Source organism: Coccomyxa subellipsoidea, assembly GCF_000258705.1.
Source record: "Coccomyxa subellipsoidea C-169, whole genome shotgun sequence".
Taxonomy (NCBI): domain Eukaryota; kingdom Viridiplantae; phylum Chlorophyta; class Trebouxiophyceae; family Coccomyxaceae; genus Coccomyxa; species Coccomyxa subellipsoidea.
Genome location: NW_005178040.1, coordinates 1,328,919 through 1,355,212, shown reverse-complemented (window position 1 = coordinate 1,355,212; position 26,294 = coordinate 1,328,919). Strand labels below are relative to the sequence as shown.

At 52.6% G+C, this 26,294-nt stretch overlaps 8 protein-coding genes across 8 annotated transcripts; 4 read left to right on the top strand and 4 right to left on the bottom strand.

Annotated features, from left to right (window-relative positions):
• COCSUDRAFT_12842 (WD40 repeat-like protein) lies at window positions 1–2,336 on the bottom strand (the record flags this gene model as incomplete). Its single annotated transcript, XM_005650378.1, has 10 exons — window positions 1–237; window positions 392–559; window positions 733–920; window positions 1,074–1,171; window positions 1,283–1,469; window positions 1,590–1,657; window positions 1,690–1,826; window positions 1,917–2,005; window positions 2,088–2,151; window positions 2,244–2,336. The coding sequence occupies 10 exons, from the start codon at window positions 2,334–2,336 to the stop codon at window positions 1–3; spliced, it is 1,329 nt and encodes a 442-aa protein (XP_005650435.1).
• Window positions 2,337–4,091: 1,755 nt separating this feature from the next.
• On the bottom strand, window positions 4,092–7,670 carry COCSUDRAFT_13090 (WD40 repeat-like protein; the record flags this gene model as incomplete). Its single annotated transcript, XM_005650377.1, has 9 exons — window positions 4,092–4,256; window positions 4,518–4,727; window positions 4,900–5,012; window positions 5,300–5,558; window positions 5,992–6,126; window positions 6,400–6,589; window positions 6,803–6,968; window positions 7,153–7,335; window positions 7,505–7,670. The coding sequence occupies 9 exons, from the start codon at window positions 7,668–7,670 to the stop codon at window positions 4,092–4,094; spliced, it is 1,587 nt and encodes a 528-aa protein (XP_005650434.1).
• A 1,066-nt stretch (window positions 7,671–8,736) lies between these two features.
• Window positions 8,737–10,771, top strand: COCSUDRAFT_60899 (mitochondrial carrier; the record flags this gene model as incomplete). The annotated part of the gene is made up of 6 exons (XM_005650376.1): window positions 8,737–8,861; window positions 9,041–9,281; window positions 9,514–9,609; window positions 9,725–9,929; window positions 10,175–10,397; window positions 10,654–10,771. The coding sequence occupies 6 exons, from the start codon at window positions 8,737–8,739 to the stop codon at window positions 10,769–10,771; spliced, it is 1,008 nt and encodes a 335-aa protein (XP_005650433.1).
• A 662-nt stretch (window positions 10,772–11,433) lies between these two features.
• COCSUDRAFT_22155 (adenosine/AMP deaminase family protein) lies at window positions 11,434–13,432 on the bottom strand. The gene is made up of 7 exons (XM_005650375.1): window positions 13,132–13,432; window positions 12,988–13,043; window positions 12,725–12,876; window positions 12,539–12,611; window positions 12,196–12,434; window positions 11,873–12,071; window positions 11,434–11,726 (listed from the first exon to the last, which is right to left on the bottom strand). Exons 1-7 carry the CDS (start codon window positions 13,230–13,232, stop codon window positions 11,503–11,505), a joined length of 1,044 nt encoding a protein of 347 aa, XP_005650432.1. The 5' UTR covers window positions 13,233–13,432; the 3' UTR covers window positions 11,434–11,502.
• An 806-nt stretch (window positions 13,433–14,238) lies between these two features.
• Window positions 14,239–16,316, top strand: COCSUDRAFT_27490 (Ribophorin I). The gene is made up of 5 exons (XM_005650374.1): window positions 14,239–14,441; window positions 14,609–14,894; window positions 15,217–15,426; window positions 15,579–15,710; window positions 15,857–16,316. Exons 1-5 carry the CDS (start codon window positions 14,308–14,310, stop codon window positions 16,148–16,150), a joined length of 1,056 nt encoding a protein of 351 aa, XP_005650431.1. The 5' UTR covers window positions 14,239–14,307; the 3' UTR covers window positions 16,151–16,316.
• Window positions 16,317–16,601: 285 nt separating this feature from the next.
• On the bottom strand, window positions 16,602–19,379 carry COCSUDRAFT_64885 (hypothetical protein; the record flags this gene model as incomplete). The annotated part of the gene is made up of 8 exons (XM_005650373.1): window positions 16,602–16,696; window positions 16,821–16,905; window positions 17,017–17,100; window positions 17,218–17,330; window positions 17,525–17,715; window positions 18,158–18,518; window positions 18,658–18,849; window positions 19,364–19,379. The coding sequence occupies 8 exons, from the start codon at window positions 19,377–19,379 to the stop codon at window positions 16,602–16,604; spliced, it is 1,137 nt and encodes a 378-aa protein (XP_005650430.1).
• Window positions 19,380–20,686: 1,307 nt separating this feature from the next.
• Window positions 20,687–21,015, top strand: COCSUDRAFT_60895 (hypothetical protein; the record flags this gene model as incomplete). The annotated part of the gene is made up of 2 exons (XM_005650372.1): window positions 20,687–20,776; window positions 20,863–21,015. The coding sequence occupies 2 exons, from the start codon at window positions 20,687–20,689 to the stop codon at window positions 21,013–21,015; spliced, it is 243 nt and encodes an 80-aa protein (XP_005650429.1).
• Window positions 21,016–22,063: 1,048 nt separating this feature from the next.
• On the top strand, window positions 22,064–26,240 carry COCSUDRAFT_64884 (hypothetical protein; the record flags this gene model as incomplete). Its single annotated transcript, XM_005650371.1, has 11 exons — window positions 22,064–22,309; window positions 22,528–22,734; window positions 22,844–22,965; window positions 23,094–23,301; window positions 23,580–23,773; window positions 23,921–24,013; window positions 24,136–24,282; window positions 24,449–24,598; window positions 24,797–25,041; window positions 25,329–25,429; window positions 25,700–26,240. The coding sequence occupies 11 exons, from the start codon at window positions 22,064–22,066 to the stop codon at window positions 25,886–25,888; spliced, it is 1,902 nt and encodes a 633-aa protein (XP_005650428.1). The 3' UTR covers window positions 25,889–26,240.
• Window positions 26,241–26,294: the final 54 nt, after the last annotated feature.

The following is a 26,294-nucleotide window of genomic DNA, read 5'->3' as shown; positions in this document are numbered from 1 at the left end:
CTATACGACCACATTGTAAGATCGAACTGTGCAATCAGCGCCGCCAGACACGAGCTTGCCGCCCGCCCATGACACACACAGGACCTTATCTGTGTGGCCCTGTAGAGTGTGCAGGGGCACAGCCGTGCGCAGGTCCCACAGCTTCACCGACTTGTCATAGGATGCTGTCGCAACATGGTGCTCGGAGGTTGGGTGCCACGCCACAGCAGAGATCCAGTCTGTATGCGAAGAATACAGCTTCTGGTTCTGCAAGCACAGCAGAAACACTTGTCAATCAGGTCAACTGACAACCTGCAATACTGACGGCACAGAATGGTATATGTGACGTGGCAGTGAAGTTGGAGTGTTGGTGCTTAATAACACCACATGGATGGCCAATTAATTTGCGCACCGTTTCCTGGCCAATAGGCATCCGTGGATCCCAGACATGCAGGGCACGTTCTGCCCCGCCAAACGCGACAAGTTCAGAGCCCTGCAGAGCTGCTGCCACGCAGTACACCGCCTTGCTGCCGTTGAACGTGTCCACATTCACCGCCGTCTCAGCATCCCACCGCCTCACCTGTTGTGCACACCACACCAATCCTTGAACGCTCTCTCCATTGCGCTTCCCAGTATCTCAGGTACAGCCTCCAAGCTGCAGATACTGTATATGACAGATGAATGGCCAGTCAGACAGAGGTTGCACTGCCGAGATCTCCACACATGTCACAATAGGCCCAGAGGCAGGCGCACCGAGTGGTCCCAGCTGCCACTGACGATGGTGTCTGTGGACGGCCAGGCCACGGATGACGCGCACTGCGAGTGGCCGCTCAGCTCCTGCCGGCACCGCTGCTCCAGGGCCGCGGACGGCGCCGCCTCCCCCGCATCCCCCTTGCGCCGTTTCGCTCCGGCCGTGCGCGCGGCCTCTGGCTCCGCAGCCGCTGCATCCCTTGCGGCTTGCGCCACAGATGCACCTGGCATGCCCCATTCTTCTCAATTCTGTGGACATCCTGTGCATTTCACATGATGCCAGAACATAGAGATTGCGGGTGTACGCAAGGCTGTCTTAATTGCAGCTTGAGAGCGATGCTCACCTGTAGACCAGACACGCAAAGAGGAGTCCCAGCTGCTGCTGACGAAGAGCGAGCCCTCCGGGCTGGGGGCCACTGAAGCCACAGCATCTGTGTGATCCCTGGAGCACAAGCAGCCAGGCACTTAGCCTCTTTTATTCCTCAAGGGATAAAGATTTTTCATTCGTCAGGAAGCCCCTTGTATTCTGCCATTCATGAGGAGCATATGTCACCTGTACACAGCCAAGGTGGTTGCAGCCTCAGTGGTGCTGGCTGTATCATCCAAGGCAGACACATGTACTAGCTGCACCGTGTGATCCTGGCCTGCTGTCAGCACAAGAGGGCCCTGCTGCTCTGGTAGCACCGCAACAGCCTTGATGGGGCCGCTATGCAGCCTTGTGCTGCTGGTTTCCTCAGCATCTGCACAAGTACACATCTCATAATCAGTCCAATGCGACAGGCATGTGGAGAGCCTGCAAATCTCAATAGTGCCACTCGAAAGGACTTCACAATTTGGTATATTTGAGGGTTTTTGATCACCTTTCCAAGAGCGCAGAACTCCATCATAGCAGCCGCTGAGTATGTTGTCTCCTCGGGTAGCTACCCCGCTGACCCTGTATTGGACCATGCATGTAAGGACATGCGGCCTAGTGGCATACAGCAGAGTGCATGTCGAATTACGTTCACGTGAACAGCGCACCAGTCGTCATGTGGGTGTTGCTGCTTTGGTGTTGGTGGCTCCACAGCGAAGACATACTCTATATCCAACACAGTTTCCTGGACCGCATCGCAAACCAGTTATATGCAGTTCTACATGTGTGCATCATACTCAACTTGACTGAATGATTGCGATTACTGTCACCCCACCGCGGAGATAGTCTTGGCTAGCAAAAATTTCTTCAGAGACTGCCGCACGAGCTCCCCATTGATCAGGAAATCAAACGGCTTCACAGGATCTGTGCACCACACCAATATTCAGTCGTGCTCATCACTCTGGTCAGCTCGTTACCAAGGGCAGTAGCAGGTGTTTAGGCGCACCCATATCAAGGAGATGGTTGACCATCTTTGAAAGCCCAAGACGAGTTATGCTCGATGGCACAGCCTGCAAAAAAAGAGCTGTCAGGAGTGCCCGAAATCTCATTATTGCCGACATCAGCAGTCAAGATGGGTCCTCAGCAGTAAGTGTGTGCATACCACGGACATTCCAGGAACACGAAATTCTTGGGGCAGCTTAGTGATGAATCTGCAGGTAATTTGGGTGTCATCTTCAACTCCATTTGCAGCCATCGCAGAACAGGCCGCTTCGAGAAACCGGTGGCTGCTGCAAAAATGCGAATTTTATACTGGCATTCTTCAAGGTAATGGCAACAAGATCCGATCAATCATGTACCTAGTCAAAGCTTTCCACCTATTCCAAAGAGCTAAAGTAATCTTCGGACCTCAATTATTGATGTCGGAAATTTGCAGGACTTCTTAGCCAAGTTTGGCTTCCGTTTCGGAATCAGGCTGTTTCTCAATGCAAATTTCATTATGCAGGCCGAATCATGGGAAATGTACCCATAGAAAGTTGTCTGCATTGTTACAAATGATCTACAGGCAATTGACTGACATCCAAAGGACTCTACCTCACGACGCGTGTCTCACTACAGACACTTTACTTGCCCGGCAGGTCCAACGCAGACTATAGTCATTGGATTATTGAGCAGATCAGGGCATGGTCGAAACAGAAAGTCTCGTAGCATTGAGGGACAGGCAGCTTTCGGTGCTAAAGAAGCTCTCTTTACTCAAGGATCAAGCTCCTCAGGATCAAGCTCCTGATCAGGTAGGCAGCGGTCCTTTCCCTGCAACTTTCTCGGCAACTATAATATTGGTGTTAACAGATACTTTTGAATTGAACTTAATGGGTCATCCACAGGTCGTAAGAAATCATAAATGCACCTCAGACACCCAGGCGCTGCTGGCAAAAGAGCTACTTTCAAAGGGAGTGGTGCCCCACACATTCGTGCGTGTGCTGCATGATTACTACGAGTGCGCCACAAACACCTGCCTGAGATAATGCGCAGATTGATTTGCCTCCTATGTGCCGCCCTGGCTCCACCATAAGAACCTCTGACAGGCAAGTGTTGTGCTCAGTCGAGACCTGGAATGGAGGAGGGCGTATCTGAAGGCACAGAGCATTCACCACCTCTGTAAGAGCATTGTCATGGAGAACACAAAGATAGAAGCTGATATTAAAGGATGCCCCAAGTACTGCTGTGTAATTGTACAGGCAAGCAAGTTCTACTCCGAGTTCAAATGCCCTTCATGCTTACCCGACTGGGCAGGGTGCTTTTCTGCATGTTTCTTGACTCTGAATTGGCCTTGTTTGACTCTTCTGCGCGCAGTATGCAGCTCGCCTTCATGCAGAGAAGCTGAAGCGATGGATGCACAAGCAGCACAAAGAAGAGGGCGGAACCCTCGGCATAAAAAATATCAACATGCGGCTGGCCCCAGAGGATATCTCCAACAGGCTCACGGGTTTTGAGCACAATGCTGTCACCCCAATTGGCAGCGCATCACCTGACATGCCAATCGTGCTGTCACATAGGCGAGTCCTCATTCCTGCTGCTAATATTGTCCCTCCAGCTTGTCTGCAGGACGCACCTTGCCTTTTGGCAGGAAATGCGTGTAATACTAACAATAATTGGTAAGATTCGCAAAAGCTTTCGAACTTCAAAAATATGAAGCATACTGTACTTAGATCGTAGATGTCATGTTTCTTGGTGAAGCTTGCGAAAGTGATCATACCTCCTGATTGGCTGGCCTGGCTGATAGGTTTCTACGATGCATGCAGGATAGCTGAGCTGGATACGACAGATTCATTCATGTGGCTGGGAGCGGGGGAGACAGACTTGAAGGTCGGATTTCATGTGCAGAACTTCGTTGATGCTTACAAACCAGTGATAGTAGACTGCACATATGATACATGAGTACTTTACATAATTGCAAGGCAGGACCAATCTGCACTGAATAGTACTGCATTGCTGCCTGCAGCGAAGCCTCTCAATCCTCCTTGTCAGAACCTTCCTCCTCTTCCTCTTTGGCAAAGATGCGCTCCGGCTGCGTCTTCTCATACGCCTTTGTAAACTGATTGAACTGATCCTCCTTCCCAGCATGCCGCAAGATGCTCGCTCTGATGTCCTCGTCTGCAGGATTGCGCAGCATGCCCTGCAAGCATCCATGGCAGCCTGTCAGAACCTGTCAACCCCTTTTGAATGGAAGATTTATATTGAACAAGGGATGTAGCATGTGTTGCATTTATGCCGCAATGCAGCCCTTCTCCTTGCTCTGGCGCTCGCACCGTCTTGATGTCGGCATCTCTCTTTCCCTAAATCATGTAAATTCAAGGTAGGAAAGTTTGCCCGCGAGCTTCTGCAGGATAAGAGCGGCACAGACCAGATGTAACAAAAGTAGCAGGGGGGGGCGGACCTGATTCTTAAGGATATACTGGGTGAGCAGAGTGCCGCCGGTGACGCCGATCTTGCCGCCGGTGCCGACACCGAGGTCCGCCGCGGAGCCGCGCTCGGGCGCGCGGCTCTTGACGGGGTCCATGCGGTCCTTCTCGCGCTTGCGCTTGCCGCCCGGCTTGTCCTCCCGGAACAGCGGCAGCGCATGCGGCGTGTGGATGACCAACGGCGCCTGCACCACAGTCACCTCTCAGCAAATAAGATTCTGCACTTGCCTCCTTCTTCTGATGTTGCATGCTGCACAGTGCGTCCGCCAAACAGCTCGACTGCAGGACTCTTAGACACTGCATGCACAAGCAATTTGGTTCGTGGTAGAGAAGATTACATAGCATGCGCAAACGCACCTGGAAGTCGAAGGCATCCTTGGGGCGTGGCTTTCTGCCGGTGCACTGCAGCACGCCGCGTGTGCTCCATGTAGTGTCGTACAGTATCCGCACGTTCCCAGCCTTCTTGTCGCCTGCAGGCAAAGCCATCCCTGTCAAGCCTGAATGTTCCCTCGCAGAAGGACAAGTGACAGGCAACAGTGGCAAGCATGCCACAGAACGCAGCAGGCCCAATGAAGAGTGCAAGGCTAGATGCCTCAATTGGCTGCAGGGCACGATTAAACACGAAGTTGAGTTTTGCATTAACAGTGGCAGGCAGGCAGTACCCTCTTTCCACACCTTCAAGCCTCCCCTGTTTGCAAAAATTCCATGACAGAAGTAGCCAGACTGGCATGGAGAAGAGACAAAGGCGGTTACTCACCGACGCCCAGCATGATCTGGTTGAGCTTGGGGTGCCACTGCACGGCGACGACGGAGGAGGGCATGCCGATGCGGCGCACGAGCTGGCGGCTGGCGCGGTCGAAGAACAGCAGTGCGCCGCCCTGGCCGTCGCGGCCGGCGCTGGTGCCCGTCAGGATGAGGCGCTCGTCCGGGCTCAGCGCCACCTGCGTCGTCGCGTTGTCTGCCGGCAGGCCCTCCCACACGTGCACCGGCGCCTTGAACTTGCGCAGGTCCCACTCCTGCAGCCGCACACATGCACTGATAAATTATCCGTAGGCTTCATCACCGAGATGGGCATGCCGGATCTGGGCAAGGCGTGAGTGTCTGTGATGCGCATGCAGAGCTCATGCGCGTGTCCAGAACATCAGCAAGATGGCAGGGGTTCAACGCAGACATTTGGAAAGCCTTACATTGAGGCAGGTTCCTGCCAGACTGGCATGGCAGTTGAACGCAGTCCAAGGGGAGTGAAAAGAAGGAGGGCTTGAAAGTTGTAGCCACCATGAGGTCAGTTTGTTTTAAGAGGTATCATAGCCTTTCAAAACCCCCTGCCAAGCCAGGGTGATGGGGTGCATGATATTACATTCCTAAATTGGAGCATCCAGGAGTGAATGCAAGCACGGGAGCAGATACTGAACAGCCAAAGAGGGGTTCGCAAAGGGTGGGAGCGCGCACCTTGAGGGTGGCGTCGGCGCCGCGGGACAGCATGGTGTTGCTGTCGCGGAGGAAGGCCAGGGAGGTGATGTCAGATTCGGCCGCATGCGCGCCATGCACGTACTGGCCGCCGCCCGACACGTAGCGCCAGTCCTGCTTGCCCAGCATCTGCGGCTTGGGCGGCAGCACCTGGCCCACCGCCGCCGACGACCCAAACTTTCCTGCACCCACACGCCCCCTTTGCTTGTATTTGGACCCTTCATACACCACAGACCTGCAAGAATTGGTACCACTCTTTACTATTGTGCAATGCCCTCTTGGGCTGTCCGCAGCTATCATTGTTATCAACTATGAGGATGACGAGGCTGACCAAGTTGCCTTTGAACAGTAGCATTGAAGGTGAGCTTCTTGCAGGGACCCACCCTTCACGTCCCAGAGCTGAATGGTGCCGTTGGCAAGTCCGGCGGCGATGATGTGGCCGTTGGAGTTGTAACGCGCCACGGTGACAGCCACGCGCCCCGGCTTCTTCAGCGTGGGCTTGATCACTGTCTTCTGCACCACATTCCAGGTGTCCCACACCCTCACGCTGCCGTCCTCGCTGGACGTCAAGGCTGTGTACCTGCAAAACAGTAAGAGCAGGATCAAGAAGACCATCAATGGGACTGTGAAGAAGTGTGTCCCTGACTGAGGATGCATAAAAGAATAACTGCAGGCTAGCTTATGTAGTCATCCCTTGAATCTTTCATGTTCATGCACAGTGATCAATTCAGCCCATGCAAGCTTCAGAGAACAGACACTACGAGCTGCACCAAGCATGGTGATGAGGACAAACCTGTCAGTAGGGTGCCACTGGCCGTAGGTGCAGGGTGATACGTGGCCCTTGGTGTTGCGCTGGTCCCGGATGTACATGTCCCCCTGAAGACTCTCCCCACGCAATGAGCAGTCCCTGTCGAACACTTTGATCTTCGCCGAGCCCGTCACCGCCAGAAAGGCGTCACCTACAGTAGCCGCACAAGCACTTCTCATAATTCTTCATCATTGGTCATCATCAGCATTCAAGGATTCTCCACCCCTCGTGGTCCAGCGACGGTTATGGCAGGCATCATACCTGCATGCAACCAGAGTATAGCAAGCAGCTACTTTTTTGCTATGAGCAATGCCTTGGCAAGAGGCAAGCAGTACCTGAGGGGCTCCAAGACACGGCGTGCACAGGGTGGCCCTCAAAGGGCTCCACGCTGCGGAAGCTGCGCAGGTCCGACTTCATGCCGTTGAAGTCAAACAGCTTCACGGTGTAGTCCCTGGAGCCCGCCACCACCCTGGACCCGCTGTGGTCTATGTCCAAGGACGCCACCAGCTTCCCTTGGCCTGCAGCCAACCATGAGTGTTCCAATTTGAAATCCCCCTTGAACTGTCTCAATCACGTTCTGTTCCTGCAGCCTTGAGATACCTGTCCCCCATGCAAGGGCATGGGAGCCAAAGTCCCACTATCTGCTGATCTACGGCTAGTTGTGCATCAAAGCATACTGATAAGCACCTTCGAGCGCCACTTCTGATGTGACAGGCAGCCGATAGGGGTCCTCCTGCTCGTCTGGCTCTCCAGGGCCCCTGCCATCCCAAGCATCTCCCTCCTCCCCATCGCTGTCAGCTGGGGGCACTGCTGGTCCCGCCATTCCCTCCGTGTCACCTTCCTGTGCATGCATGTAACAAGGGCTTACCAGATCTGCGGAGAGGTCAATAGTACTGAGTAACAACGCTGCAGTAACATATGAGCATGCAAGCTGCAGATGCAGTTTTGAAACACTGAGACCTATACCTGTCCAGGAAGCACTTCATCAACAGTCATCGTGCGCGCTGTTGCGGGAGTGGCTTCAGCAAGGCGAGGTCCAACATCCTCGGCAGGATCCTCTTCCTCGTCTTCCTGCTGCTGAGGAGCCAGCTTTTGCCGAAGAGCACTCTGCAGTATAAATATGGTCAGAGAGAGTAGCTCTTTACGCATGAGTATTGAGCTTGGTGTGAGAACAGCACAGTAGACAGTGGAGCAAGTATCTCACTAGGCTTGGCATCCCAGTTCGGGCTTGTCTCTGTGCACGCAGTTGTGCCAACTCATCGTCCTCGTCACTGGACATTTCTTACGTATGCTGGTAAAGCACAAAATAATTATCAAATAAAGATGTGATCTGAGAGTGTGAAGTAAACTGTCCGACGTAGTATGATGCTTCACAACTGAATCCTCCTCTGATGGTCTTGAAGATTGCAGATATAAATTTTTGGTAGTAATATAATGCTTGAAACATGAAAATTTCCTAGAGCTCGACAATCTGGAGGGAACGCGTTGAGCAGATGATGTTGACATGTCATCCATCTGAAACAGGACACGTCACGCCAATCCATGAGAGCCGCTGCTTTCAGCGCAACAAGAATCTCACCGAAAGCGGCTGCAGTCTCTGAAACTATTATGTGAAGTCGACTGGAGGTTTTGGCGAAGGCGACGATAGATATAGTACTTTTGATACTCAATTGCAGTCTTCTTAAAAATTATTCCCATTATGCTGAAGTTTTCTGGGGGTGTCCATAGAGTCGGACTGCCGGTATGTTGCGCTTTTCCTTATTTCTGCAAAGGTATACACTGTTAAAAAGCCGATCATGATGTGAGGGGCTAAGCGTACAATTTCAGCACGTTCCCCCATGGGGCTGACTTTCAGAGCCCACATCGGCAAGGCCTCCGCATCTAGGATGCAAATGCAAGCAATTGCAGACAAAGCCAGAATGCATCGCGGCCTGCTCACACTGTCCGCCGTTGGAGCAGCAACTTTGCTGTCACAGCCAGCTTGGAAGACAGCACAGTACATCAGGAGACAGCAGAAGAAGCTCAACCGATATACTGGAAAAAGGTGAGCAGTATGTGATTTTGTGTGTGCGTGTCCCAAACTGAGAAGATCCAAGGTGGATGTCATACCTGCCATGCATGTCCCTTAGCTCAAGGCGCTGAGTGAATGAGTGCATGAAGCTAGCAAGCTCAACGTGGCACCTCTCATGTCTTGAAGTCTTGGCATTGGCATGGTTTGTACAGGTTTCTGAACCCGTTGGCAGCAAACGCCATCTGTGGGGCGGTGGGAGAGATCGCGCAGATCATTGCCATGTACCCAGTGGACACTTTGAAAGTGCAGTGCCAGGCTCAGGGCAGCTGCGTGCGGGGCGTGCTGTCCGGCCTGCGAGCGCGGCACTTGGGCCCCTTGCAAACACTGCGCTCCATGTATGCTGGCTGCGGTTCTGCGGCCACATGCTCCGCCTTCATCGGTGCTGCATACCTTGTGACTTTTTATCATGCAAAGGGCACGCTGACCAGGTACAGCTTCTGACCATCCTTTCGATACTGGCGGGTACAGTGACAATGTGGATTGCACACTCCTTGTAATGGGATTCTTTGATAGTATGGAGTGGCCCTTCTCACAACATGTCCGGTTTCACAGGAGAGCGGAAAAGAGGGCGGCGAGCAGGAGCAGGGGGGAGGATGTCAGCAGCAGGCTTTTGCCATGCATACAGAGTCCCACGGGCATGGCCTTGGCTGCCGCCTGTGTCTCGAGCATGGTGGGGAGCATTTTCGAAGCGCCAATGGAAATGTTCAAGCACAGAACACAGGTGAGCCCCTCTTGCACGTATATCGCATGTCCTTTTGAGCTCACGTTTTGCACCAGGCTATGCTTCTTTACACTTCTCTGGGGTACTTCTAAATAAAAAAACTGCTGTGTCACAGGCGGGCCTCATACAGGGGCGGATGCTGAACAACATGTCTGCAGCGCTGAGAAAGAACGGCATTGGGGCTCTGTACAGCGGCTATCTGGCATTCATCCTCAAGTCACTGCCGTACGACGTGGCAGAGCTTGTCACCTACTCAGAGCTCAGCAGACTGCAGGGGCCGCTGCAGAGGATACCCCAGGGCTGCAGGGACGTCCTCTCAGGTCAGCCCCTCCATGCTGATTATGTTCTTTTGCAACACCTTCCTTTCTATAGGCAATCCTCAGCTTGCCAGGCTGCACAAGCTCCTACTAGACCTTGTATAGATCGAGGATGCTTCATGCCGACCACCCTTAAGATGACGTTCCCTCGCACTTTGTATCTTATCTGAAAGCACAACATGTGCACTACAGGCAAGTTCAATGGGCAGGAAGCTTCGTGCTGACATGGCAAGGGGGGCTGTCTGCAGGGGCGTGCGCGGGGGCGGCAGCGGTGGTTGCGTCGATGCCGGCGGACTGCGTGAAGATGCGCATAGAGCTGTCGGGGGTGACGCCGCGCGCGGGCCTGCTGCCCAGCCTGGCGCTGTTCCTGGGCACTGCGCGCGCGATGGTGCGCCAGGGCGGCCCCGGCGCGCTCTTTGTCGGTATGGCCCCACGCCTGGCCGACAAGGTGCCCGGCACCATCGTCTACTGGTGCGAGCCGGCCTCAGCCAACAACATCGGTCCCCAAGGATGAGTCAAGTGAAGGTCAAATGTCAGGTCAAGTGACCTTAAGGGTCACCTTCTACTTTACTGGAATGCATTGATTGCTGAAAGGTTTATGCCAGTGTGTTTTCTAGGCTGTTTTTCAGAGCCTTAAAGGTCCCCAAACGATCGACACGGTTGGACTTCCTTTGTTTTTGTCATGCTTGCGAAGTGCGTGGTGATGAAATCGTGATTTGGCTGCCAGGCTGGCGGTGGAGGGGTGCCGGCGAGCGCTGGCGCCATACATGCATTTGGACAGCGAAGTGGAAATGGATACTCTGGATGAGATTTCAGAGAGTGGCACACTGCAGATTGCCTGCTGATCATTCATCGCTCAAGGCACTATGGAGGAGCTGTTGCCATGGGTCTTGAGCAGTGCATTATCTAGTCGGACAGCAGTAGATAGATAGTTAGGATCTGCCATTTCTGTAGTAAATAAACGTGTCGAAGTAGCATTTGCACATTAGACAGGTTCCCTGACCTGGTCTCGCGCTAGTCAGTTTGCCTGGTCGAACAATTTTGGGTCAGTTGGCTTTGCAAGTTCGTTAGAATCAGCATTTGGACTCAGTGCCATAGCACAATTTCACTGGGAGAATCCTGGCAGGATCTTGCTCTAACAAATTCCTGCATTATTACTGCTGTGCAGCAAGCAGTGATTACTGTAGATTCTTGCAGTGCATGTACGTGCTGAGCAGCAAATAAATATATCTCACGGGTGGACCCAATTGGGCACCCTTGACCGAGTATCTGTAGAGTACGCGTATGTTTGATGCATGAGCTGCTGGTAAATCTCCAGCATGGTCGCTGATCAGCTCCTGATTACTCTGAACTATAGCTCGAGATCACTGTGAGAAAATGTGCACAGGATATCTGGGTTGGTGGATCAGTTGGTCCAGACCAACTTATTGCACCGTCCTCTATAGACTGTTCTCTAGCTAGGAGCTGATTGGTGTTATATCTAAGGTGATCATCTGATGAGCGATCAAACTATGATATTTGTAACAACTTCGAAAATTTGGATATCTCTTTCATTAATGTTACATTAATATTAATGTTAAGAGCACTTTTCTGCTTGCAGTTTCAACCTGGCATTTTCAAACTCCTTCCGCAAGTCCTGCTTCTCTTCTTCATTCAGGAATGTGTGATCTATAGCTGCCTCTGAGATCTGCCACAGCTGCAGGCGGCTGAACTGAAAAGCCTGAGCTGCTATGGCAAACTCCTTGGAGAGTGATGTGCTGAAGACTCCACTATCGTCTGTACAGAGTATGACGGGATGACCTGACAGATTAGCACAGAAGAATCACCTCATGGTCCCGTAATACGACAAGGATATGTCATCAAGCTATGTCAAAGGCTATGTGATGCATAAGCGCCTAAGATCACAGCAGAATGTGTGACCCTGCAGGAGCTGAAAGAATGCTCACCAGCGCTGTAGAAGGGATGAAAGTGGTGCTCTGGATAGGATGCCACACTCTCTGTGATAATGTTACTGGAGAGGCACAGCTCTACAGGAATGCCTGTGCTGTAGTGCAGCGCCTCTAGACGCTCATCCAAGCAGCACATGTGCCCCAATCTGTCCGGCCTGAAGTGCAGCATTGCCTCTGTTTCTGCTGGGTTGTACACCTGACAATCAGTCGATCAGATTTCAGTTCACTGAAGTCTGCTATGCAATGATGCTACTGAAGTGCCCCTGTGCAGAAATGCCTCAAGTCCCCTCTTTGTGAGCAAGTGGACGTGTGCGCCTTACCTCAGCGGCATGCAGTGTAATCTTCAAGCCCTGTCTCCTAGCCTCCTGCAGTGCAGGCTCCCAAGTGCTCCACTGGCCCAAAGTGGGATTCCCTGAGAGATCAATGCCAACAACACCCCGGGACTGCAGCTCTGCAGCCAGCTGCACCGTCTCCAAGGCAGCCGCTGCGTCTTCTCTTCTGTCAATGCTCAGCAGCAGCCGCACAGCAATGCTGCGGCCCTTGGAAGCCCTTTGCCTCCCTGAAGCAGCGCAGCCAGCCATAAAATCCAAGTGTTGAGCAGCAAAGAGTTGATATGTTATTCCACCTGGTGCGACCTACTGAACTAGGTAATTGATCACATACCTTGGGCCTCCTGCATGCCTTTTAACACCGCCTCTGTATAGGACCTTTTCGTCATCCCATGCTCACTGCGCGTCTGTGATCATAGCTCATTAGTACGCAGCTCTTTGCTAAGTAGCTCTTTGGCATTCCCTGACACTTAACTTGAAGTGTGACTTCTGATATGCTAACCTGGCGATTAGCACACACCTTTGGGGTTGTGCGAAGCTCCAAGTAGCGCACATTATCTGCAGCAAAGTCCTCAACAACCTCCGAGGCGATGCCTGTGATGGTTTCGTGATCTGTTGTAATCTGGTGGATGACATCAAAGAGCTTAAAGCATTCTGACAGTGTCCTGTCCCCTGTAAATTGGATCAAACGGTGATCATACTAGCTCTTGGCTCCTTTGACCTTGGTATCGTGTAAGCAGGAGGCAGGAGAGGAAGTGGCATTTTCTCGACACCCGCACTTACCCTTCTCAATCAATTTTGTTAAGCTTGGATCGAGTTGCCGTTTGATTGCCAGCTTCCTGGGCACCAGGTCAACGCACAAGTATTTAGATCCCTTCTGTACCGTTGAAGGAGCAGCAGATTTTCGTGTCAACAACGTGGACACACCTGATTGTTGCATCACGAAGAGATCCATTTAGATGAGCATGAAGCTCAATCTTGGGTAATGCTTGACAAAATTTCAGTTCTTCTTCGCAGTAGTGCTGCATGGAAAAATTGGGTTATCACACAGCCTAACAGCTCGACCTCACCAACTATGAATTTTGTTGGTCGCAATCATGTCTGCAGACCACGGAAATCTGCAAGTCATCTAGGCATGCATCTTGTCCTATATACTATTTTCTTGCGATTTTTGAACGATCGTTAGAGGATGCTTGTACACAAAACACGATCGACAGATAATAAGAACGGATGAGTCTCTTGGAATCAGGCCTTTCTTGTGAGGGGGAAGCCAGATGGATGGAGTTCCAAAGGTTAGTCATGGCGCCCACACGTGAGTTTCCACTCTCATTCTGGTGCCCAGTCGCACCAAGATTATTGATATCAATAATTTCGGAAAGCGAACAAGTCCATAATGTTTGTCTTATAGAACAGGGCGCAGATGCTGAAGATGGTGACCTTAAAGTCACGGAATTAACCAAGGGCTGTCTCATCACAAGAAGATGCAGGCGTCAAGTTCGCTTTTGAGCTTTTTGGCAATATTCTTCCTTGTTGTCGGATTATCTGACAGCCAGATTCTCATACAGAAGGCTGACAGAGAGGTGAGATCACACCTCTATCCCCTGATCCCTTGTGCTCCTGCTGATGCCATCAGGAACGCCGCAAATGATCTTATGGCATGTTTGCGCAGTTCAACGCAGCCAAGAATTTCGTAATAGAAAGGACCACTTTGGATCTAAAGAATTCCGGATCGAAAGCAGTATCGGAAGTGGTGGTGTGCCACCCTTCTGATCTCACATCCAGCCGTGCATTCTTTGAGGTAAGCAGCTGGGATCTATTCCACTTAAGTTAATTTTACAAAAATATTCTACACATGGAAGAATATGAGGGGAGTGGAATGCATGCACAGGTTGTCCAGGGCACCACTGAGGATGCGCCAGAACTGGAGGTAGGGACTGCCACTCTTCCAAGCATAAACACGACAATCTCCCTCCACACAGCTTCTCATTGGAAATTAGGAAGGACCTTCTTATACAGAAGTTTGCTTTGGGACAGGTGAAAGACACGACTGTAGCTGGCGCACCGGCAAATGTCACTTGTGAGGCAGTGACACTTGTAACACCGATGGCTCCTGGCAAGACAACCACACTGGAGACATACAGCGTCTTGTTGAGCCAGTTGACTCCAAAGCCAAAGGAGATTGGGCAGGCAGATGTTCAAAGAGTCCTGTTCAGTGCCAACCGCCACATTGTCTCACCGTACAAGATTGCCACAGCAAACACCCAGGCATGTCTCCATCCACGTGCCCCTTGCTATCATGGGAATCCTCTGGATCTTCATTACTATCACACGATTTGTTGTCTCAAGCTAGCGCGGGTGGTCTGAGATTACCACAGATCTCCCCTGCGGCTGAACAATGTTGAAGGCAGAAAATGCTCAAATTCGCTGCCTGCATGCAGGTCAAGCTGCCCAGCAAGGACACCGAATCGTACACCGGAGCAGGGCCGGTGTCGAAATCTGGAGCGACCGTCACATATGGCCCAGACAGTGATGTGCAGCCCTTCAGTGGCGGGGCGCTGTCGGTCCACTTTGAGAACAACGCCCCCTTCGCGGAGGCGATGTCGCTCGTGAGGGAGATTGAGGTGTCGCACTGGGGCAATGTGTATGTAGAGGAGTACTACAACATCAAGCACACCGGTGCTGTGTTGAAGGTGCGCACCTTGCACGGCTGCCATATTTGCCTCTCGTTATGTGTGAACTTGGGTCTGGCGAGTCCATCGAGGGGTGGAATAGTGGCTGCCTTTACCTGCAGCTTGTGGGAATCTGGATCTGGCGAGTCCATCAAGGGGTAGCATATGTGGCTGCATCTTGACTGCAGACGCACCCTGCCTTTGGCAAGAACAGCGTCTAGTAACATGTGTGAACAGCCGTGCCCACTCTTTTCAAGTTGCAAATGAAAAGCTGGAACCCAGAGCAGGCCGTGGCATCAAAGGAGTGCTGGGTACCGTGCTGACAAACAACTTGCATGCGCAGGGAGAGTGGTCGCGTCTCAAGTACATGCAGGACGCGAGGCGGAACGGCGCTTCCTCCATCAAGGAGTTCACCGCTGTGCTGCCGCGCTCGGCGCACTCCCTGTACTTCAGGGACGAGATCGGCAATGTCTCCACGTCGTCCGTCAAGCGCCAGCGTGAGAAGTTGGAAGTCCGTCTCCAGCCTCGCTTTGTGCTGTTTGGCGGCTGGCAGGTGCGGCCCTCTTCCTCCGCCCTATTCAGAGTTTCCGACGTCCAGAATGTTCCCTCGCTCCCAAATAGAGCACAGTGTACGGCATGCTCGTGGGATTTAGTGCTGATGCAATCACAGAGGCCTGAGCCCTTGCGGGTGGATGTCATGCACAGGTGCAATTTGTGTTTGGGTACAGTCTGAAGCTGCAGACGGTGGTCAGCAGCATAAAGGGCGGCCTCCGGAAACTGTCCATCCCATTCTCCACACCGATCCTAAATCTCCCCATCAAGGATCTCACTGTGAAGGTTTGCCTCTCTCCTGCCTGCCAAATAGCTTTTCCAATTCAAGAAGCCATCAGATTGGCTTTGACATATTCGACGAGCGTGCCATTCCTCGTAATGTTTGCTCACATGGTGTAAATCTGTGCATGATGTCTGGCGCTGTGGTGCAGGTGGTTCTCCCAGAGGGGTCTTCTCACTTGGAGGCGGAATTCCCCTTTGCAGTGGAGCAGTCCATGGAGAAGAAGTACTCCTACCTGGACACACACGGCCGCCCCGTGCTGGTGCTCACAAAGCAGAACGTGGTGCCAGACCACAACATGCCCCTGGAGGTCACCTACAATTTCACCGGCCTGGCCATGCTGCAGGAGCCTCTGCTGCTCGTGGGCACATTCTTCGCCTTCTTCCTTGCACTCATCGTGTACGCGCGCTTTGACTTCCGGCTCTCTCCCACAAAGAGCGTCTGAGAAGTCTCTGAGACGTGCGCTGCATAATGCAATGGCGCAGCGCGTGACTGTCAGTGCACGGAGAAGTCTGCAGGGCTCTTGTGTGATGAAAGGGATAGCTGGCCTGCCGCTTGTCCAGTTGTGTGTCTGGGTTTTGCTGAAATTGTAATAGGATACTGAATGATATAGATTACGTAATTTATCACACATATTTAAATTCCACAACTTCTGACATGCAACTGCACGGTGACATCACAACAAATGAAACAGTACTGTCAGCCACCACAACACAGTACTGCAATGTAGAGAGTTCAGGCAAGTACATGGAGAAGTATCAAGCAATTCTGCAATGATTAACACAGCTCTTCACGTTCAGTCAACATTCATTCATTCAACCTCATTTTGTTCTTGATATTGCAGGCTCCCAACAATGAAACCCAGTGTTCCCAAAAAAAAAACGGCGTTAGTGCAATCAGAGGCCAAGCCCAACAGTGCGCCCGTCCGCCCTCCTGAGCCCAGCCATGAACTGTGCCTCCACATTATGTAAAAGCTTGTCCTGCCGCTCTCCTGCAGGTCACCACATGAATTACATCAATAGAGATGACAGACCCCGTTTAACGAGAGAACATGTTTCATTGAAGGAAGCTGGCATCACAATGGGAAGGAGTAGCATGAGGAGGCAAGCACACACTTGTGAGGGCTTCTCGCTCTGTTGGTGAAGCTGGTTGAGCCTGTGCCATTGCTGCAGTGGGCACTGTCGGCACCCTTTTCACACCCTGCAGCGTGTATGCAAGAAACGCAATCAGCCCCTAAATAAAACAGTGGAGAATTGACTCATCGTGCCTATCAAAGGTCACGTAGCAGCAGAGAAAGCAAGCGTTACATACCATGAGCTTGATAAACTTCTCCTTGTCGCCCTCATTTGAAAACTCAGCGGTGTCCCATCGGTTGGCACCAAAAGCCTCAGTCACCTGCAGCCAACAGCAATCAGGATGGGTGAATTGGCCAACAGGAGCACGGCTACATGCATGCGTGGAAGCCTCAAAGGAGCCCACAAGAAGATCTTGCTGCATTGATGTGGCACTCACCGGAACTGTCTGGACCTCCTCAGCCTTCTTTCCCCAGAGCAGCTTCTTCTTCTGCTCCGCGTTCAGCATCCCAGTCGGCAGCGGGACGCCCCCAGGGCCCATCATCCCCATCACTGCAAGACAACCACGCCTCATTTCAGCGCACCGGAGCAGAGATACTTGACGTTCAAGAGTCAGGGGGCGAGCATCTCTCTGAAGCACTGTGGACACCAAACTCGAGCAGTTACAGCAGAGCTAGTACAAATTCAATCCACAAAGCCCGCTGAATGCTTCTAAGCAATGACGGGAGTCCAGAGAAGAAGCACACCAATCTGAGCGGGAGTCTGCTGCAGCCCGGCTGCAGCTGTCCCTGCAGGCGCATCATTGAATGCGGTCTTTCGCTTCTGCCGCCGCTCCTCGGCCGCGCGGCGCTCGGCGTCGCCCTCCGACTCGGCACTCCTCCTCTTGCGCTGTGCCTCTGGCGATCTGGACCGCCGTCCGCTGCGCCTGTGGCCGTGCCTGCAGCCAGCAGCATTGAGCACTTCCACGATTTCATTCAAGCATTACTTTCACATTCACGCAAGTGTAGTATGCTTAGTCCGCCCAGCACCATGTGATGCCGACCAGAATGGGGCCGCGAGGATATGACCTGCCCATCCAAATCTGAGATTTGAAACGGAGGCTTGGGAGCTCAAAACAGTAGCTTTGTCGGGAGGACTCTTCCCAACACGTTTGTTGGATTGCTAATCATGCAAATGTCTCCATCACCGCAAAAGGAAATAGACCCAGATGTGTTTTTACTCGTGACTCAAGGTCATGTGCGGACCATCTCTAGTTCTGACTTAACAATTCTAGTGCTGCTGTTCTGGCTGGGTAGCGGGAGCGCAGCAGCGGCTGTGACTTTTGTGGCAAGACAACCTTCCAAGACACAGCATGCAGTGTTTCAGAGCATGCTACTCACCTGTCTGGCTCGTCTGATCGCCTGTAGCCGCTGGCGCCACGATGGTCTCTGCTGTTCCCTTGGGCATCAAACCTTCTGCCGCTGTCCCTTTCACGGCCGGGCGGAGAGTTGCGGTGTGAGAATCCATCCCTGCCGCGCCCACCGCCCCTGTGGTAATCCCTGTGACCCGGCGCCCTGTAGTCTCCCCTGGGAGCTTCTCTCTTAGAGGGCAGATACTCTCTGGGCCTATCTGCATGGCCCCTGCTCGTCTCACGCTGCCTATGCGCCGCTGCCATTTCTTGCTCATCCCTGTGACCACGATGGGTTTTCTGCGGTGGGGAGTCCTGCCGGGGTCGATCCCCCGTGTGCCTCTCGCGCGGCCCTGTTGGATGCCAGATAAGCACTCACAAAGCCCATCAGGCTACAGATTTGTGACACAGTAAATTTTCTGGGGTACCTCCAAGATGCAGTGGTAGGATCAGCCTGCAAGGTGCGCTATGTCTGGATATGTGCCGACTCACCAGCTTCGAGGCTGCTATTGCGGCGCTGCTGGTAGGACTCGAGGGGAGTGCCAGCTTTCTTTGCGCCATGCTCAGCAGCCTCAAGTATAAGGGTGTACTCATTCAGGCAGCGTCCGATGGTGATGACACTTTTGCCAGGAACCACTGGTGCCATGGCAGACTTCTCCAGCCGCTCTCCATCCACAAAGGTCCCTGTCCAGCAATTGTTAGGTGAGTCACTCTTATTGCAACAATGTGGTCTGCATGGCGGCCCCAGCTGGCTGGCTCCCCCAGCTGGCTGGCTCTGTGAGTCAAATGCGGCATTTCATTCATCCTGATGCCCAAATTGCTGATGACCTGGGGCGGCTGCCTCAGGCCCGTTCTGCTCCAACTTGCTCGCATAATGTGCATCAGCGCGCTCCCACAGCCGCTTCAAAAGTGCTTTTCATTGTGCCTGTTTATGACAGTGCTGTTTCAGGGACTTGGTTCTACCGCTCTAGCCTGGCCCACTCTAGCAAGATGCTTGACAATGGACGCAGAACCAAAAGGAAATTTCAGGAACAACTGAAGTCTGATTTCCTATCCAAAGGGGCGCAGCCAGCTTGTGGGAAGCAGGGACCGTACCGTGAGAAGAGTCCAGATCCTGGATCTGGAATCGATCCCCATCGAACCCCAGGCATGCATGCACTCGTGATGCGGACTTGTGCGCCACCTCACAGTCACACACCTGCTGCACAACCCATCCTGAGTCTTGCACCCAGTCTGGCAATCAGGAAGACGCGCAAGAAGCAACATAGCTGCACAAAAAACATGAGAGAATCCCTTCCCACCTGACCGTTTCGCCCGAATAGAAGACCTCCCTTTTCGTCAAACGCTACTCTGTTGATGGTCTCATCCGGGAATCTAGCCTCCACCAAACAACCCCTAGGTATGGGAGTTTGGACCCAACTCGGCATATGGTCTGCCATTTTCAACTCCTCCACCATTCACAATCACTCGGTCCAGTTGGCTGAATTGAAACAGGTTCAATTAGCCTGCTGATGGGGCACAAGGGAGTTGCAATGATGGGGCATGCCATGCATCCGATGCCATGCTTGATGGGCAGTCTTGTGAGATTTCCTTGAGAAGTTGTTTTTTCTTGAAGAATTCTGATTAAGTAATGTTTTGTAGACATCGGGGCTTTCTCCTTGTTCTCTGTAGAGGGCAGCTGTGCTAGTACTGTTTGTCAGAAAGAGATGCATGACTCTGATACTTAGAAAATTTGCGCACTGCTCGTGACTTGATGAAATTGTTTTAGTGACTTATATTTACCATCACCAGATCCCGCATTCACAGCGCCAGTCAGCATAGCCTTGAGATGCACCGGACGGCAGGTTTCCTTGTAAAGCGGCACCATTCGCTGCAGTTTCTGTGCAGGATCTGCAAAGACAATAAAGCTACCACATGCCAGAAGGAAGCATTGAGCATCGCATTCAGAAGCAGGCCATTCTCTGAGGCTGCAGAGGCGAGCACTGGCAGCAGCTGGGTGCCCCAGTGGTTGAGAAACAAGTTGCCAGGTCTGCATTGGCCCCTTTTGGCTCTTGTCTTGCAATTCATCATCAGCAGCAGCAGATTGCCATGCTTGCATCGGAGGTGTGTTGCTCAGGAATTGTGGTTTGATCCATCAGAGGCATGCTGCAGGAGTCGTGGGAGGCACCAAGGACACTGATGAGCTTGAGAAGCTCGATCTTGACGGTAATCGCTCATCTGATTCCAGCTTTCTCTTCATATCATGCTTGGCTGCAGTACCCAAACGACTTTGACCCATGCGTGGCTACGCATGCACAGTGTACGCCAAATCTCTTGCACGGGCGAGAAAGCTTGGGGCATTGACTGGCTATGTCCATGGGACCAGTGCTATCAAGGATCCTCAGGTGCAGGGCGGTCTAAGGCTGCAAGAAGACATCATTGGGTGAGCGGACTGCGCATCACGCTCTACACTGAGATGCTTTTCTCTGCATAAAGTCTGTCAATGTCCTTACCGTGAACAGCTTGTGTGTAACACAGAGCCATGACGCCAGAGGAGAGGCAGGACTTGGCTTTGTTTGGGCCAGCTGAACGCCAGAGAACTGCTGAACAAGTGGGGTGCACTGTAGGGCAGGTGAGGTGCATACTGGCTCACCTCCCTCTGTGCAAAACACATACTGCTGCTGGGATGTGATGCAATGCCTTTGTATGGTCGTGCAGGTGGATGACTGCATAGCAAAGTACAGGTGGATGCAGCACATGACTGCCAGGATGGCGCAGTTGAAAAAGGAAGGAAAGCCGCTTCCAACCTCGATTGATGAGGTGGAGCAGAAGCTTGGTGCGCCTGCTGACCCCTACTTCAGTGTGACATAGCGGGCGCCTATGGTCCAACACCTTTCCAATTTGCCCTTCTGACACCCTGCGGTCAAGCCACCCTGTGCATCGTGCAGGTACTTGGCAGAGTTTCAAGGCAGAGCAAAGCAACGACAGTGAATTCGAGAGAGCAGCCCCCACCGGTATGCGATGCATTGTTCAATCTGTCAACTTTTAGTGATTTTGCACCCAATCCAAGCATCCTTATGCTTTGACTCTTCCCAGGACTTGCCCTTTTGTGATGCGCTGTGAGTGCAGGCACAATCATGGTCCCAGCGGATGCTAAAGAACCAAAGACAAAGCAGGACTGCCCACTGGCCAGCTCATATGTCAGCCGCAACACAAAGTGTCCTCTGACAAATCGACGATACAAGGGATGCTGTGGCAAGAGTTGACAGCAATGGGGTGTTGCCTCAGTGAGCAGGATTGCAGACTCTTGAAACTATAATAATCTGAAACTTTGGTGAGTTGCCTTGACAATGTGTAGCAGGCCTGTGTGCATGCACGCTTTGGGATTCAAATTGACTCAAATTGACTCCTAGGTCACTCAAATGGCTGGACGTGTGTCACAACAGCTGTCTACTCTATAGAAGGGACTTTTCAAAATACCATTAATGCCATTGCCATGCCAGCTCCAGCCTGCACACTCGTCTGCATCCTATCCCGAACTTTTGTATACCATTGCTGCAGTGAGAGCTCCATCCTGCAGGCCCCAAGGTGGGCCTGGCATCACTCTGCAAGTTGCAACTGCCCAGCAGGCTGCAAGCTGTGCTTTGCCATCAGAAATATCCTGTGATCGTGGCAGTAAGGGCCAATGGCAATTTAGCTACTCAATGATTTAGCTACTCAATGTGAAATCCCTGTTATAAGGAAAAATAGGCGATCAATCTGCCTTCTAGAAATTTTCACCTTGGACAAGGTTTTGATGCAGGCGGGACCGAGCCAGCGGGTATCCTGCAAAAGTCCCTTCACATGCATCAATTCCGTCAAGATGAATACAGTCTTACACACAAACAAGACTGCCCCCAATCATCATTCAGTGGTGAACATGGGTGACGATCTCTCCTTTGAAGAGGAGCTTTTGCTCCAGGTTGCAGGTCGAAGCAGACCGAGTGCCAAATCGCAAGGCAAGAAGAGGAACAGGAGGGCTGTGAGCATCTCAGAGGACGACGGTGAAGAGTTTAACAGCGACAGTAACGATGAAAGTGAGGACAAACCGAGCCAAGAGAAGGGAAGGCGTTCCTCTGGAGTGCAGAACAAGAAGAGCAGAAGTGCACCACAGGAGGAGGAGCAGGTAGAGGCCCACAATTTCATTATTATAGCATTACAACTGAATTCAGTCCATCAGAGCAGATATTGAGGACATCCACTTTAAAGCAATTTTTAGAAACCAATCTGTCTGATCTGTGGTGTGTGATGCGGCTTTAGAACATGTAGTCTGTTGATGCACTTAAAAATTGTGTCTTCAAGGGTTAACATAAGAATCGATGATCGCATGCGGCCTTTCTGCAGGTCTCTGATGGAGGCGAGTTCGACGATGGCTATGGCTCTGACCTCATGGGAGATGAGGAAGACAGGGCCCACCTGATGGGTATGAACGAGCTGCAGCGTGAGATGATCCTGGCTGAGAGAGCAGAGAAGCGTGACCTGGAGCGAGAGCGCCGTGAGCGCCTGCGCAATGCCAAGCTTGTCAGGCAGAACCAGCAAGCATCGCAGCAGGTGAATCTCCAGCTGTATATAGCAAGTGCCGCGTGGCTTCTTTGTAATGGATCATCTGTGTTTCCTACTTCTTGAAGCTGGACTGAGCTCATTCCCTGCTGCAAAGCAGACCCTGCAGCCCCGGGCATCCACCCGCGCCAAACAACAGGCAGGCAGCGCCAAGAAGAGCGCCATGGCAGAGCTTGTGGCCGCCAAGGCGGCGCGGGCAGAGCGCACCACCGCCCTCGACAGGTGCTGTCCTAGTCCATGCTGCCTGATAATTCCTCACCCAACCTCTTTTTTATGATTATTTTTACTGTAGTAGCGGGGGTGTCAGCAGCCTAGGCACAGTTGGACATGGGGTGATGCATGCATTTCAGGGAGAGGAGGCGGCGCGGGAGGGACTCCTCATACAGCGAGGAGGAGGAGGCGCGGCTGAGCGACAGCGAGGCTGACAGGTCAGCGCGCAGCAGCCCCGACCGCAGCAGCCCCGACCGCGGCGCACGCTCTGACGATGACGACCGCCGCCGCCGCTACAGCCGCAGCGAGTCCGACTCCGACGAGGATGCCGATGCGCGCTCCCAGGAGGTCAGGCCTACACCTCCTTGTTTAAAATTTGGCACTTAAACATACACCTTTACATGATTGTTGCACCAGTAAAATTGAGACACCCCTGCCTCTTTTAAGAGGAACTCTGTCCATGAAAAGGTATAAGTGCAAATGGCACAGTGCTATACGGCAATCTGCTCAAGGCCCACTCCCTAATGGGCTGCTCACAAGCAGGGCAATTGCGATGCTTTTGGCGGCTGGGCTGCAAGCTTCTTGCAGGAACAGAGCTCAGCGAGTGGGCAACTGGTGACGTGCAGGCTGATGAGGCGGAGGAGGCGTCGATGGAGGAGGCGCTGAGGATGCAGGTGCGGCGCTCGCTGCTAGAGAAGTGGCTCAACGAGCCCTTCCTGGAGAAGACCGTGGTGGGCTGCCTGGTGCGCGTGTCCATGCGAGGGGCCTACATCCTGGCAGAGGTCATCGGTGTCGTGGAGCGCGAAGCTGGCACCTACAAGTGAGCGCCCTCAATCACCGAAGCACATGCCAGATGAAGGCCTGTGAACTTCCATCAAGGATTTGAGCTGTCACCCTTCTTTCATAGAACGCTATGGGAGATCTAGACTGCACACATGCTCAGGCTTGCTCCTTGTGTGGCCAACAGGGATCCTCAGTTCGCCTTCAAGAGCCCCTACAAGACCCCCGAGGGCAAGCTGACCAACAAGTGGCTGCTGATGCAGCACGGCACCTCCCAAAGGTGTGCTGGATTTCTCTCATAGATCTAAACGTGCAGCTTGTGCCTTGTAGTGATTGATGGCAGTGTGTCAGCGCATGCTTTGCTATTTGCGGCACTCACGAAAGGGGAATTTTTGGCTGAAGGTACATGCCCATTGCGCTGGTGTCCAACAAGAAGTTCACAGAGGATGAATGGCGCAAGTGGCACACGCAGTGCGAGAAGGATAACCGCCCCCAGCTTAGCACCGGTGATGTGCAGTCTGCCGTTGCGCGCTTCAAGCAGGCGCTCACGTGAGACTCCCAGCCTGTGATTTCCATGAAGCCACATGCATCACATCTTTAACTTTGACCAGGGAATTCAATTGTGTTTGCTTGAAATTAGTGGCTTCTGTGTGGTTTCTTGATAAAGTTGCAGCATCGGAAGAAGTTTGCTGACTTTGCTTTCGGCATGGTTCAGCTACACCTACACTGCGGAGGACGTGCAGAGGATGATAGAGGAAAAGCGCGCCAGGGGAACTTTTGGGCGCAACTCTGCTGTGGAGAAGGCGCGCCTCGAGCGCCTGCGCGACGCCGCTATGGACCAGGAAGATCTAGAAGAAGCCCAGAGGTGATACTCCGGTTCTGATGGCTTGTTATTGACCCCGTTCATGTCCCATCACCCTCTCACAAGCATCCCATCACGTTTTGATCACATTTTTGTCAGCGCACAATGCAGCGCATGACAATCATGTGTGTGTAGAGTTCAGACAATTATTTTCTGAAGCAATACAGCAGACGTGTGACAATTTATGTTGTTTTCTGTCAGGCTTTCTGATCAGATTGCCGAGCTGGAGGCGGCTGCGGCGGAGCGTGCGGCTGAAAGGCGCAATGTTGGCATGGCGAGCGTGAATCGCAGGAACACAAACCGCAATTTTGAAAACGCGTTCAAAAATGTGGGCGCGCGGCCAGAGGGGGCGCGGCTGGCCGACGACGGCACCGACCCCTTCTCGCGGCGCAAGACCCGCCCCATGAACTACTGGAGCACCAAGCGCAAACAGGCCACCACCAACGGTGCGAATTGCGCTTGTGGGCTCTTGCCTTTTCATTCGCGGTCGGATGCACATGCAGCAGTCTGGGGTGGATTTTTGTGGCTGCTCTTCTTGATTTTCTGGGCCTGGAGTGTCTTCCTTTCTGCTGCGGGTGTCTTGCTAGCAAGGGAGCTGCTCCTGCTCAGGAAACCACCAGAAGTCCTTTGAAATTATCTCAGTCTGCAGCATGATGATGTTGACTGTACAGCTGGCTGAAGAAGTGAGGTCAGGCAAAGGGAAAGGTCATCATGGATTTGAATGCCCCTGCAGGAGAGGTGGACGGCCTGTCAGTGGCGACATCTTCCCATGGCGCTGATGGTGAGGACGGCGAGCCTGAGACACCGGCAGCTCGCGCCACAGAGAATGAGCAGGTGCGTTGATGTCCAAGGCGAACGCAGGAACTACCTGCCTTACTAGCTTGGACACTCTCAGGTCCCCTGATCTGCAAAATAGTGTCGTGCTGCTTTGTTGACATCAGGTGCTGTGAATGCAAAAATATAGGAATGTATTCTTGCTCTGTATTCGCATTTCTGAAGGCTAAGACTTGCCAGATAAAGTACTGAGGATCTGCATCCTTAGTTTGCATCAAGTGCGTTGAAGGGGTGGTTGTTGGTGAGTGACATGGTCATGGTGTGATGCAGGGTGATTTGGATGTGAACATTGACCTGTCAGTGCTGAAGTTGGCCAGCCATCGGAAGTCCATGGCCAGCCAGTTGCTGGGACCCAATTGGCAGATATCCTCCTGCGCGCACTCCAAGCAACCTCCAGACCTTGCTGCGCGCAAAATGCTCACACTGGCGGACTACAAACGGAGACAGGGCATAATCTAGGAAGTCATTTCTTCTATACCTAAACATCTGATCCTGTCGCTCAGGCGCACAAAATCACTTTTTTAAATGGGGCGCTTGGCTGCAAGTATATGTGCAGAGAGTTTCGTACGTCTCAGCGGCATTGCGTGCACTATCTCACGATTTGATGCTGAGATGGGGTGAAGCTGCTACATTACAGTGGTAGTGGTCATGGGACAGACTGCCATTGAGTGCTGCTGGTGCTCTGTGCATGCTACTTTTCTGTGGCACATGCAGTAAGGAGCTGGCTCTGCATGCGGTTTTCTCAGTCTTGTCCGTCTTACGATCAAGATCTTGCGCAGAGTTAATGCAAATTTGTAAATTGCGATGCCAGTCCTGAAGCCTGCCAGATCATCCCACGTGTTTGCACACACCCCACCTCCCCTCA